The sequence below is a fragment of the Meriones unguiculatus genome, chromosome 4, assembly GCF_030254825.1.
Source record: "Meriones unguiculatus strain TT.TT164.6M chromosome 4, Bangor_MerUng_6.1, whole genome shotgun sequence".
NCBI classification, from domain to species: Eukaryota; Metazoa; Chordata; class Mammalia; order Rodentia; family Muridae; genus Meriones; species Meriones unguiculatus.
In genome coordinates this window covers 25,385,574-25,398,826 of record NC_083352.1, presented here as the reverse complement: position 1 = coordinate 25,398,826, position 13,253 = coordinate 25,385,574, and the positions used below count along the sequence as shown (strand labels likewise).

The 13,253-nt window shown below is 46.4% G+C and overlaps 1 protein-coding gene across 5 annotated transcripts in view; it reads left to right on the top strand.

The window, feature by feature from the left end:
- Rbpms (RNA binding protein, mRNA processing factor) overlaps window positions 1-13,253 on the top strand; it is a 152,323-nt gene that overhangs the window by 90,049 nt on the left and 49,021 nt on the right. For all 5 annotated transcript variants that reach the window (XR_002476392.2, XM_060381605.1, XM_021636504.2 and 2 more), the window contains exon 5: window positions 7,569-7,719. Coding sequence is in view for 4 of the 5 variants with exons in the window: in XM_060381605.1 (XP_060237588.1) it covers window positions 7,569-7,719 (151 nt within the window). In the remaining variant the exon portion in view is untranslated. The remainder of the gene's footprint in view (window positions 1-7,568; window positions 7,720-13,253) is intronic.

Sequence of the window (13,253 nt, the reverse complement as noted above, 5' to 3'; positions counted from 1 at the left end):
TCATAGGAGTTAGATGATTTTTTAAAATACTTGTTTTGGTTTAAATTTAGTGTGTATGTATGCACATATCGTGGTTATGTGCACATGAGTGTAGTGACTGTGGAGGCCAGAGGAGGGTGCAGGGATCAAACGCGGGTCGTCTGAAATAGTGATACAGCTCTTTACTGTTGAGCCATCTCTCCAGCCCTAAGTTAAATGGTTCTTAAGGCTGAGGAAGAGCCAAGCAGATGACTGTAAGAGAAAGTGGATTTTTGTACATTCTAGTTCTCTGTATAATTTCTGCTACAAAGTACTCTGTGTTTGAAAGTAAGAAAGGCTTGGGTAAAATGATGCTGCTTAAGCAAAAAGCCATTTTGTTCCTGCTTTGGTATAAACACCTGGCTGGGCTACCTCCAGAGCTCTTGTTCTTTAAAGCTGAAAAGGGTTTCCATTTGGAGTTGTGTGTAGAGAAAGGATAGTCTGAACCTTGCTAGAGTGTCAGCAGACAACCAGGAGAATGTCAGCAACCTGAGCCTGGGGACATGGGCTGCTTTTCTGTGAACCTTGTTTGCTGTACATGAATCTCAGATCCAGTGTGTGCGAGAGAGCCAGTGGGATATTCCAACAGGAAATGGCCTTCATCCATTTTTATAGATGGGAAAGGAAGGAGCTCAGTTCTTTGGTGCTTACCAACATATGCAGTTTCACACGGCTGCTCACTGGAGCACACATTTGAATTGGTGTGGTGGGGTGCCACCCCATGATCCATACAGGTACTTGGAAGGGGAGGCAAAGAGGATTGGCAGTTGGAGCCAGCCTGGCATACATAAGACCGTGCCTATCAGTAAATTAATTAGAATTTGGGGTTGAGGCTAGAGCTCACTAGGAAATAGGGGTTTCCTTTAGTGAATTCTTAATTTTGATAAAAGCCATTGTACTAGAGTTGAGAGAAAAGCAACAGAGCAAGCAGGCTGTAATTCCCAGCAGCTGCCAGGGAATGGCAGTGGGAGAAGAGGAAGAAAGTTGAGCCTTTTGTGTTAGAGCGCAAGAAAGCAGGGGAGGCCTGGCAGCTACTGTGTAGAGGTGGCAGGGGTCTTCAGAGAAAGAGACTGCAGCATGTCTGAGCAGCTTGTAGCTTGCTTAGGAAGCCAGCTGGTGGTGTCCAAGGAGATAAAAAGGTGGAAAGGAAAAAATTCATTCTTTTTGAGTTAGAGCACAGAAAAACTCCCAGGCTTAGCTTTGAGCACCAGTAAGCAACAGCTTTAAGGGAGGAGCCTCTGGGGTGTGTGCACACGTATCTCGTTAAAAAGATAACTATAGCCAGACAAGGTGGCACACGCCTGTAATCCCGGCGCTCGAGAGGCAGAGACTGGAGGATCTTTGTGAATTCAAGGCCAGCCTGGTCTACAAAGGGCAGGACAGCCAAAGCAACACAGAGAAACCCTGTCTCGAGAAACCAAAAGAGAGAGAGAGAGAGAGAGAGAGAGAAAGAGAAAGATAATTATACTTAACATATCCTCAGGTGCAGAGTGCTTTTCTGTCCTATGATTAGAGGCTTCCTTGAGTTAACTCCTAAGGGAAGGACACACTAGTATGCTTTTACAACTTTACAGTCTTGGGCAGTGTCGAATGTCATGTCTCCGCTGAGAGTCAAGAGTTCAGTAGAGAGCAGCATAAACGGAGGCTGCAGCACAATGTTCAGGAATAATGACCAGAAGGGACTCTGCAACACACGCGCAGTTTCCAGTTTGCTTCCTTGAGGTGGATATGCCTGCTTGCCACCTGAATCAGCATCTCACTGTGGCCCAGGCTGGCCTCGATTTCAGATCCTCTTGCCTTGGCCTCCAGGTCCTGGGATCCAGGGTATGTTCTCTTTGCTTTCCTTGCTCTGATCAAGCAAGGATAAACTGATAAACTTGTCTGATAAACTCCGACAAGGCAGGGGTTCACTATGCAGCCCTGGCTCCTCTGGAGCCCAGTATGTCACCTTGGCTGGCTTAGGTCCTCCTGCTTCTGCGTCCTAAGCACTAAAACAGAAGGCATGCACTCCCATATGAAGCTAGATTTGTTTCTTTTTTTTTTTTTATTTTATGTGCGTGTTTTGCTTGCGTGAATATATGTGCGTGTACACAGTGCCCACAGAAGCCAGCAGAGGATGTCAAGATACCAAGATACGGTGGCATTGGAATAGCAGTTGAGAGCCGCCACATAGGTGCTGGAACCAAACCCAGTCAGCTTTCTTATGTACAGTTGCCATCCACGGTGGGATGGCCCTCCTGTGTCACTCATCTATCAGGGTACTCTCTCACATACATGGCCCCAGGTAAGTCTGACCTGAGCAGTTCCATCAGGTGTCCTTCACATCTGCCTCTTGGTTATGGAGTTGACAATAAAAACTAGCACACCACATTGTTCTTTTGGATAGTTTTAATTTTTTGTAAGTAATATTCTGGATTTTTTTTTTCTTTTAAGATAGATAATTCTCAGTCTGCAAACAGTTGACTCCATGGATGGTAAAGCCTCCCAAAGTACTTTTGGCTAGGGTGAGGCTGTCAGTCATACATTGTAATGACATTTAGTCACACAGTATGAATCTGTGTGTCAGTACTGATGTGAATGGCTCATAAAGCATAGAACTAGAAAGGTAGAAAATGATCGTATAGAAAGGGAATGAAGCTGGGTGTGCTGGCACACGCCTGTAATCCCAGCACTTAGGGAGGCACAGTCAGGTGGGTCTCTGTGAGTTTGAGGCCAGCTTGGTCCACAAAGTCCAGGGCAGCCAAGGCTGCACAGAGAAACCCTGTCTCAAAAACAAAAACAGAAGGGAGGGAGGGAGGACCAGAAGGGAGGGAATGACCCTTGGTGGCACATGCCTTTAATCCCAGCACTCTGGAAGCAGAGGAATCTCTGGTCTACATAGTACATTCCAAGACAGCCAGAGCTACATAGTGAGACAAAAAGTAACACCATAAAGGAAATGGTCAGATTACCAAACCACCATTAGTCAGGCAGTAGGAATCAGGAGTAAGTCTACACTAGTGGTAGGTGTGTTGAGAAACAAGGAATCCCCTAAAGCCTGAGAGGACCCTTCGTAGGAGGGGCTTAGTGGAGAAGAGCTAGCCAGGCATGGTGGCTCATGGTGATGGCCTGTAAGTACTTGGAAGAGGCGATGATAGGAATGTTTCTGTGTTTGGGTTAAAGAATAAGACTTTGTCCCCAAACAAACAAACAAAACCCAGGAACAAAATATTAATAACCTTACACTAGAGGAAATCTGACGTGATCAGAGCTCCTGTCACCACGGCAGGGACCAAAGTGACATCTTATGCCTACTTCAGTAATGTAGGATGGGAACCAGAAACACGCGTACACAATAAAGTCCAATTGAGAGACAGTTTGCTAAGCAAATGGCCAGTACTCTTAAAATGTCAAGGCGACTGAGTGGGCTACAGGTAAATTCCCTGCATGATTCTGGGTTAGATCCCGGAGCAGAGAACACAGAAAGGACCTGATCTTTAGGAATCCAAGCTGTAATAAAGTCATTGCTCATAAAACTTAACAGTGGTCAAAGCTGTGTATAGAGGCAGAAGAGGAGCCGGGAGGTAAAGTACATGTGGTAACGTGCCAGCATTTTAGGAGCCTCTGTGCGGGGCACAGGAATTCTTACCCATTCTCTAACTTGGGAGTTGTTTGTCAGAACTTTAAAGAGATAGATCAATAGGAAGATAGGTAAGGGGCCCTTCCCTGACGTGTGTGCAGCCAGAGAACAGCTCTGTGGAGCCAGTTCTGTTGCCACCTTCACGTGGGTTCCATAGGCAGAACTTAGGTTGTCCATCTTGCATGGCAAACATCTTTATCCACAGAGCCATCTTGCTGGCCCAGTGTAACTTTTTTAAGGTAATCGGAAAACACCAACAGAGTGTTGGCCACGGGGCCTACTGTGGCCCTGCTCCAGGCCATGAGCCCTTCATGCCAGCTTCTGATACTTTCAAAAAGGATTTATTTTGTGTGTGTGTGTTTGCCACAGCATGCATGTGGAGGTCAGAGGGCAACTTGTGAAAGCAGAGAAAAACCTCTCTCTCATAAATACATCCATTATGGCTGGATAAATTACAGTATGTAAGAATTGAAATAACACCATCCTGTCTGTCTGACCCTTTTCTTATAAACAGCAAGGATTTAAGTAGGTATATGCGTGTCACCCCTGGCTTGTTCTTTATTGTTGTTTTTTTCATTCTTTCCATTGCCCCTAAAGCTCATTGCTGAGGACTAGCAGGCCTGCTTAATTGTGGAGCTACTCTCTAAGGATCTTGGGCTGGGTGTTAGACGTGGAGTTAAAGCATTGTGTTTACTGCACTGTGTAACACCCCCCAGGCATTGGGGTGCTGTGAGAACCTCTAGTGGACAGGCGCCGTCTTCAAGCGAGAGGGACTGCGGACCTCCCTTGCCTGGACACCCCTGTACGATCTCGCCTCTGCTTATGCCCACTCCCACTGCCACTTAGTGTTTTTTGTCACTGCCCCTCGGTGAGCTTCTGCCATTTCATCTTCCTCAGTGCCTTCTCCCCTTCCCCTTGCCTGAAACTGCCCTTGTGTTCTCTGATACCAAAGATCCACTGTTGTCTGCGGCATTGTAGCATCTCATGCAGGCTGCCCTGTAGGTTCAGCCTCCAAGTCATGCCTGACCAGGCTTGCTGGAGATGTTGCCTGCCCCTGTAACAGCAGTTGGACCTTGTGGCTTGTAGATAACAATTTCTTAATCCCCACATTACTACTGATTCCTAGGAAGTATCCTTTTCTGATCCATGTAAAGATATGCCGCCGTTTATGTGTTGAAGAGAAAGGTTCTTTATAATCGCATTTTGATATATCATTAGCTGGAGGGGCAGAAGTTGATTTGGAGCCTCAGGGAGTCCCTGTTTTTTCACGTGGCTGTACTCTCCCCTGGCAGCAAGTTACTATAGCCAGAGAGGGAGCTTCTTAGGCTTTAATTAAAAGCACAAGGTGTTTCCCCCATGCTGTGTCCTGACTCCCCCCGCCCCCACCCCTTTGCAGTTCTCCCTCTCCCATCTCCTCATCCTGTACCATTTAAAATGTTTGGGACTTGGCTAATCCCTATGGATAGAAACCTAGTGAAGCAGGATATTGATTACCAAATATGGTATTGCTGCTAAAGATGCTGGCGGAATGTGGCTTGTATTCTGGGCCTCTGGCCTCCCAGTAGGCTGCCAAACAAATTAGGTCATTTTAACTTCTGAGCGTTTTTTGTTTTGTTTTGTTTTTGTTAATAAGATGCTGGAACTTTGATTTGGAACATGATGTTGATGTTATTTTAGCTCAAACAAGAGAAGGGTATGAGAAGGAGGCAGGGAGGAGGGAGACTCAGCCCAGCAAGTTTAGGTGGTTGTGAAAGAAGCAAGCACATTGATGGTCTTGGTGGATTCTAGGATACCCAAAAGCAAACCAAAGGGTAGAATTCAAATGTTCAGCATGGTGGTCTTAGGCTAAACGCTACAGGGACTACTAGGACCCAGGACAGTGTTGTCATGGCATTCCCAGGTTGATGCAGGCTCAGGGTTAGAAAGATGCTTCCAAAGAGAGCTGGCGGAGGTTGGTGCAGGAGAAGGCTCTCTGAAGTGTGTGTGCTGCCCTGCCAGCTCTGCTGTGAAGGTGCAAGGCCTTCTGGGGGACCAACAGTTGTCTCATCTCAGCAAAGACACGCTTCTTTAGTCTGTATTTGGTTGTGAGGGTAACTTTACTGTTTTTCTCTTTGTTTTCCTTAAAGACAAGGTCTCACTCTGTAGCCCAGGCTATCCTGGAACACATGCTTATCCTCTTCCCTCAGCCTCCTCTCACAGGCTAAGATTACTGATGTGAGCCAGCAATAATGGGTATAGTGGGATAAAGTGGGTCTCTGTTAGAGGATGACAGGAGCAAATGCTGCTTCAGATGACAGCCTCATTTTTTTAGTGTATATTCTGGTAATATAACCAGAGAGTTTACTAATGAAGGACCTTAAAGTTAAATTTGTTCTTTATATTTAACAAAACTGATACTTCTTTTTCACTTTTGTTGGTTAGGTCTGTATAGATGCAATCTTGTCCCCTTCTCACAGTGTTTTCTATCCTTAATGGTTGTTTTCTCAGAAAATAAGTAAGGCAGGAACAAGTTCTTCACACTTCAGGCTATCTCTTGGTCAGGGCTGCTATTGCCAATCCCCGTTCCTGTTAACGTCAGTCGCTGGTTCTTCTGTGTGCCTTTGGAACTGAACCTGTAAAGTTCAGCCATTCCTTTTGGCCTCCAGAGCTAAGAGATTCTTTTTAATTTCATACAGAAACAGCCCTGACTTTTCCTTAAGTGAAAAAAGGTGGGAAGTGGGTGGGGTGACGCGCACACAGTGCTCTTGTAGGAAACTCTCAGAAGGTAAATTAAAGGGAGGGATGTGGGGGCCATTGGGCCACATGAATGAAAAGTTTGTATTCTTAGCATAATTTACTTCTAGGACTGAGACAAACATGAGGTCTGGAGCCACGGTGTCTTTTTGACACTGTTGGTAGTATCCAGAATTGCTGGCACTGAATGGTTTTCATTACAGTCTTAGTTTTGCTTGGTAATGGAGAAATTCTTGAGTGAGGAAGTCCTGAAGCCCACTTGATGCTTAAATCTCATACTTTTGAGTGCTTGGAATCTGCTTTATTGAAACATGATTTTTGTTGCTTGTTTGCTTTGGGGGACAGGGTTTCTCTGTGTAGCCCTGGCTGTCCTGGAACTCAACTCTGTAGACCCCGTTGGCCTGGAACTTGAGGATTGTGTGCCTCTGCTTTCTGAGTGCTGGGGTTAAAGGCGTGCCCTATTACCACACTCACTAAAGCTTCTCTCATTTTTTGAAAAAGGTCAACTGCAATGATAGGAATGAGCAGCTAAGGCTCCTTTCATCTCAGGCCTCTGGAGTCTTTTCCCCTTACGTATCTTGTTAAGACAGCTGTAAAAGAAATCAGGATTCCACCATGTGAAGCCTAGCAAAATCATGCAGTAACTGGAATCAAATGCTAAGCTACATTTAAAATATTGTGGCTATTTAATTTCTGTTTTTGAGCACGCGGGGCCGTGTATTAGTTTTGGAGAGCTGAACTGGAGACAGACTGCTTTTTCCCTATTTATAGGTAATGTCACTAAAAGCACTGAAGAAGTTTACCGTTCAGTGTCGTTCCGCGTGCAGCCCACTCAGGATTTCAGATGTCCCTCTCTGGAGCGTAGGCATAGATTTTCCATGCTCAGCAGCAGTTGCCAGTCCAAGTTTCTGATGTGTTGTGAATTTGTTGCTCTGCATTGAAAAAGTCAGACCGAAACAATTTGAGGAAGAATAGCGATGTCTGCACATGCAGACAGCGAAGGCTCCAGTGGCACGAGCCTGGTCTGCCTGGCGGTCTGGCCGCATTGCACTGTGGGTTTTGCATGTTCTGTGTAAATGCGGAGAGTAAGAGCCCTCGCTGACCCTGTTCCCCCACAGGCCACAGGTTACCATTGCGTTTATTCTGTCGCCATTCTGGTTTACATCTCCGTTTGTTCTTTTTTTTTTCTCCCCCAAAGGGCATCCGCTTCGATCCTGAAATCCCGCAAACACTACGACTAGAGTTTGCTAAGGCAAACACGAAGATGGCCAAGAGCAAACTTGTAGGGACTCCAAACCCCAGTGCGCCTTTGCCCAACACTGTACCTCAGTTCATTGCCAGAGAGCCATGTAAGTTGAACTCCTTTTCATGTTGCAAACACTACCACGGCAGAGAGCTGTCAGTCCCTGCGGGGAGAGTGAACTGTGCTATGCCGAGGTAGCTGGGCCTTGTTCTTCTACATTTTGTTAAGAAATAGCCTGTTCTTCCGACCTCACTTCAGAGGGGCCCAGGCTGGTGGTAAGCAGCCATCGTGAGAAAGGGTTCCGCTTGACCCAAACTGTACCTTCCATATTGCACTTTTCTGGGTTCCTGGACATGCCGTTGGGCACCGTGAGTGTGCCCGTGCTGTCTTCCTACCCCCGTCCTTGGGAAGAGCAGCTGGGTTACCACATTCACTTTACTCCATCAAAGGATGTCAGTTCTCAGGCTGTGAAAAATATTAAAAGTAAAAGAAGCAGGTGTTCCCGAGCAGGTGACCCTGTGGTGACAGGTGTAGGGCGAGTAGTGGACGCACAGACACACAGCGTATGTCCGTTTGCACAGTCAGCTAGCTCTAGCCTTCTCAGACCAGGAGAGTTTTACAGAGATCCAGGGTTCCTGTTTGGAATTATTTAAGGACGCTAAAAGTTGAACAAGATTTTTGCACCCCATCCACCCACAAACGGGCTTACGCCCTTAACTGTGGAGACTGTGACTTCTCCTTTCCAGTGAATAACTTTAAAAGGCTGACTTCATCCTCTTTCGTAAGCTCCGTCATTGGCAGAAGTGAGGCGTGAGATGGACTTAAATTTTTCCTTTCATTATAGAGCCATATGTGATTTAATATGGCAGGGCACTCACGGAAGTCCAGGTTTCACACAGTTACCCGGAATGTTGTATCTCATGGTTCTTGATCTCCTTTCCAGCACCCAAAGCCCTGATTCCCTGACTGCTTTGCCGGCAGCACCCGTCTCTGTGCAGTCAAAAGGCACGTGGGCTCCTTGCTTGACCCATGTCATGTGCGCGTCAGATTCAATCAGCTCCTCCTGCAAGCTAATTATTTGAAGCGCAGTCAGCTTAAGAAAGCTGGTGCTGGCCAGATAACAGTTCCATCTCTCCCGCTGCCAAACACCAAGCTTTTTTCAGTGCTAGGAAACAAAGTCATCGCAAGGGGGAAAGATTACTTTGCTTTTTCACGTCCTTTAGAAACCTGAGTATTGAGGAAGGAAATCTAAATAGAAGTGCATTTTACAGAATACTTTCATTACAGGAGGATATCTCTCACATAATTCATGTTGACCCATTTAAGCCAGTACTTTGTGATACATATGTTTATTTATAGATAAGTAATTACGAAAGCAAGAGAAAAAGAAAGTTGAGATTTGAATTTTGCCCTCTGAATCCTGGAAGCATTTACATCCTTTGTGTGTGTGTGTGTGTATCTGGAAGTTATCTTTCTTGATAGGGCATTTGGAAAGAATACTTTTAGAATGCCTTGGTTTTTTTGTGTATGAAAGAAATATGTCTGCCTTGTATCTCAGCGTCACTTGAAATGATTAATTCAAACAGGAAGTGTCACCGTGGTGACAATTTAGACTTCAGCCTTTCATGTCTATGCTGACTGCTTTTTTAAAGAACTCAGACCTCTGCAGCATGTACCTGTGGTCGGGATAGACAGCCTGCTCCCCGAGGAGGGTCAAAGCTACCGATGGGGGCGCCCCAGCCCTCCTCAGGCCCCTGAACTTGCAGGCATGCACATCAGCAGAGCTCAGCTGTCTGGCCACGCTGCTCATTTCCTTTCCGTGTGAACAGAACAGAATCCTGAGGTTGTCAGATAGTCTCCATGGCAGGATCAAAACTCCTGCACTGCTCCTGGCAAAACAAACTTGAAGCTGGGCGTGGTGGCTCATACCTGTAATCCCACCATGGGGTGGTGTGCAGTGGAGGTGCGGTGAGTGGCGGAATGTCCAGCCTGAGCTACATGGCAGGTTTCAGTGTGGCCAGCCCCCCACCCCTGCCCCCACCCACAAAAACTCTATCCCTCAGAATCCAACCAAAAAACTATTTTCTGAAAAATCAGATAACAGTGTTTTCTTGAGAAAATTAAAGTTAGCATGCCTTCTCTTTATATAGCTCCTTTTTACGACAGAGGCCCTGACAAACAGCCCTGTGCTGCAGCTCAGCTGACCTTTTCATCCACTAGTGTTCCCTCTGGGAACTGTAATTTTCCATGTCTTATTCTCGGTCACTGTTTTCTGAGAGTCACATCACAGACTAAATGCCTGAGTGGGTGTGGGCTGGCGGGTCCACTTACATGTGTTTAACTGCCTGTCAGGTGGCGATGGAAGCCTCGAAGGCCTCTGTTGTTTGCTGCAGGGACCCGACATGAATGCTGCTCTTTGTCAGTGTTCTCACATGGAAAGTACTCTTTGCTGTCTCTAAAGGAAACTGACTTGATTATACAACAAACATTTACATGCACTCGATTCTCAACTGAAACCTGTTGGTCTGAAATGAGGTACCGCGTCCTGGGAAAGAAGGAAGCCATGGTCACTGCTACCAGAGCTGTCAATCCAAGAAGTTGGTGGCAGTCACAGCTGTCGGTCAGGAAATCTTGGCCCCCTGTGAAGGACACATGGGAGGTGCTGCCACTCAGTCTGACTCCTCTGTGTGCTAACCACTCACGCCTCGTTCATGCTGGGGGTGGAGGTTTTACAGTGTGAGGGTGATGGTAGCCTTGACCCTAGAAGCTATTGACAAGTGTAGTGACCTTCACAAAGACATTTAATTTTTCTGTGCTCCTGTTCTCTCAACTATAAAATGAAATTAAGTTTTAGTCCACATGATTGTTGTAAGAGCCAACAAAGCTGTATCCCGAGATCGCCCCATTCAGGGTTAGGGGGACAGAAGTGTGTTGGGGGGATATAAGATGTGATCCAGTTTTATCTTCATGGACCATTTGGGTTGCTGTGCTTCTCCATTAGGTGCTGGTGTCAGTGTTGTGTGACTGCAGCCAGTTGTCCTTCTTGCAGGCTTAGGAGAATGAGAGAAGGATACAATTCCAGGAAAGCGCTGTGTCTTCCTAAGTAATTTGTTTTGGGGGGTGAGGGCAGCACAGACATGCACCTTGGAGCCTGGAGCTTCAGGGGAGATTAAACTGGCTTTGAATTTGAGTGTTCCGCTTGTCTGCCTCTCAGTGCTGTGTGTAGCAGTGTGCCCAGATTAACTATATTTTCATGAGTAAGATCATTAATTTGAAGTTAGTACTCCTCCCATCCCCTGTCGTTTAATGTTTTGTGGTAGTAAGAGGTGATTTAACTTCAGATGAGGATCAAAGGTAGGGAAACCCTATCCAATATGACTATTATCCTATAAGAAAAAGAAAAGGAAGAGGGAGAAAGAGGAGGAGGAAAACAAACACCAAGTATGTGGTGTGGAGAGAGAAGACGCCATGTATCCACGGAAAATGGGAGCCCTCCGTGAGGGTAGAAGAGGCCTCAGGAGAAACAAGCCAGCTGCTGCCTTGGGCTTGGTCTTGGTTGTTTGAAACCCATGTGACCAATACCTTTTGGTTTAAACTTTGTAGTTTATAGCCCTGGCAAACTAGTATGTCAGGTGATGGATTGAAGACTATTGCCCCTTTAGTAACTTTGGTCTAATTATCTCACCTGCATTGTGCCTCCTTTCTCAGGTATAAAGTAGCAATTCTATTTATTCCCCCATTTGGTCACAAGGATTACCTGCTATATGTAATAGTAGGCAGTCCTCAGTAGACACTGGATTGTTAATAGCATGTGTAAAAACATGTATGTTACATGTGTTTGCTCCTCCTGTAGTTGTCTGTATTTGTACACTCACCCAACCTTGAGCAACTAGAAATGCATGTAGGAATTTTTGACATGTCATGGGTTTGCTTTTATGTTTTTAAACCTGGTCATAATTGCCAGCAATTAGTGGAAGGAGCTATATACAGTAAAGGTCTGTAAAAATGTGCAATCTGTAAATGTGTGCCTGTAAGGGTGACACATGTGTGCACATGCCACCGGAAGCCAGGGGAGAGTATCCAATCCCCAGAAGTTGCAGGTAGTTTGTGAGCTGCTTGTTGTGAGTACTGGAGCCGAGTTGTTGAAGAGCAGCATTCCGGCAACCTCCGGCAAGATGTATAGTCTTGCCGAGATATGCTGGAGTGCACACAGTTAAAAAGTATAACGTTAGCCATGTTCATCATCGTGCACAAGAACTTCCCTTGGAGAAACGCTTTCGAGTTTAGACATTTGCAGTGTACCTTACATCATGGTGCTTCCAAAGGCAGAGGCAGCCAAGCACCTGTTCGGGCCTGTGTTCACATTAAACAGGCCTGCCTTTTTCATTTAAAGGCAGGTTGGCCTTACCCTCGGTATATGCCTGAAGAATGACCTTGAACCTTTGATCTTTCTGCTCCCACTTTTACCCTACCCTACCGTTTCTAACTCCCCCTCTGCCCTTGCAGCCTCCAAAGCATGCAATTGGAGTTTCCCACTCACTCAGTACTGTCCAAGCTTCACATTGAAGGGATCCCTTGAAAAACCAGGAGTGGGAAGTCCATAGTAAGGGTGTGTGGTGGGGGAGGATTGATCCTCCCTGTCTGAAGCTCCAGTGACCATAGACCAGCTCTGTACTGTGTCCGAGGAGTGGCAGCACGGCGCATGCCATTGCAGTCTGTGTAGACAAATGTGTGTCCTTCATGTCTGACAGTGTGTGGGGTGAGTGGCATGCGAGTGCTATGAGGTGCCGGGAGCCTTACTCCCGCTCTGCATAAGCAGATCTTTTGGGAGCTTAGGGGCAGGCCAGAAGAAACACCTGATCCAGCGGGCAGGAAGCAGAGAGAAGATGCTTACTTGCAGGTTTGAAGGAGTAAGGACAGAACCGTGACTCTGGAGGAACTCCCTCGGGTGTTGTATTTTCATACTGTCAACCTTTCTCCCTCTGCTGCTAAGAATTCTAAATGCTTCCTGGGACAGACTGTGTAGTATGTGCGTGCATGTGTGTGTGGTATGTACATGTGCACACGCCGTTGTGCAGATGAATGTGGGCACAGACGTCCTCCTTGGTGCATCCTTCTTTCTCTGTCACCGTCCACCTTGTTTTTGAAAAACAGGGTGTCTGAGTGAACCTGTGACTCAGTTGACTGGCAAGACTGGCTGGCCAGCAGGCCTCAGGGAGTTTCCTGACTACTGTCCCTCCCGTCCAGCGTCAGAATAATGGGAGCCCACAGTCACTCTCCACTGTTCCGTGTGGGTGCTGGGGATCTGAGTGGCTATGTGTCAGGTACTTCACCAATACTTCACCAACTGCGCCATCTTCCAGCTACAAGCTCTCGGGACTTAACAAAATGTACACAAGCCCCGAAAATAGACTCATCTCTGCCCTGCTTAGTTTTGATGTGTATGCTTGACTTTTTCCATTGCTGTGACTAAATTCCTGGAGAACCCAACTAACAGAAGGCTTTCTTTTGTCTCACAGCTGGAAGGTACAGTCTGTCATGTCAGGGGATTCAGGGGGTAAGAAGGAAGCTAGTAATATTAACATAAGTGGTAACATTGTGTCTGCAGTCTAAACTAGACAGATGCCACCTTCTTCCTGT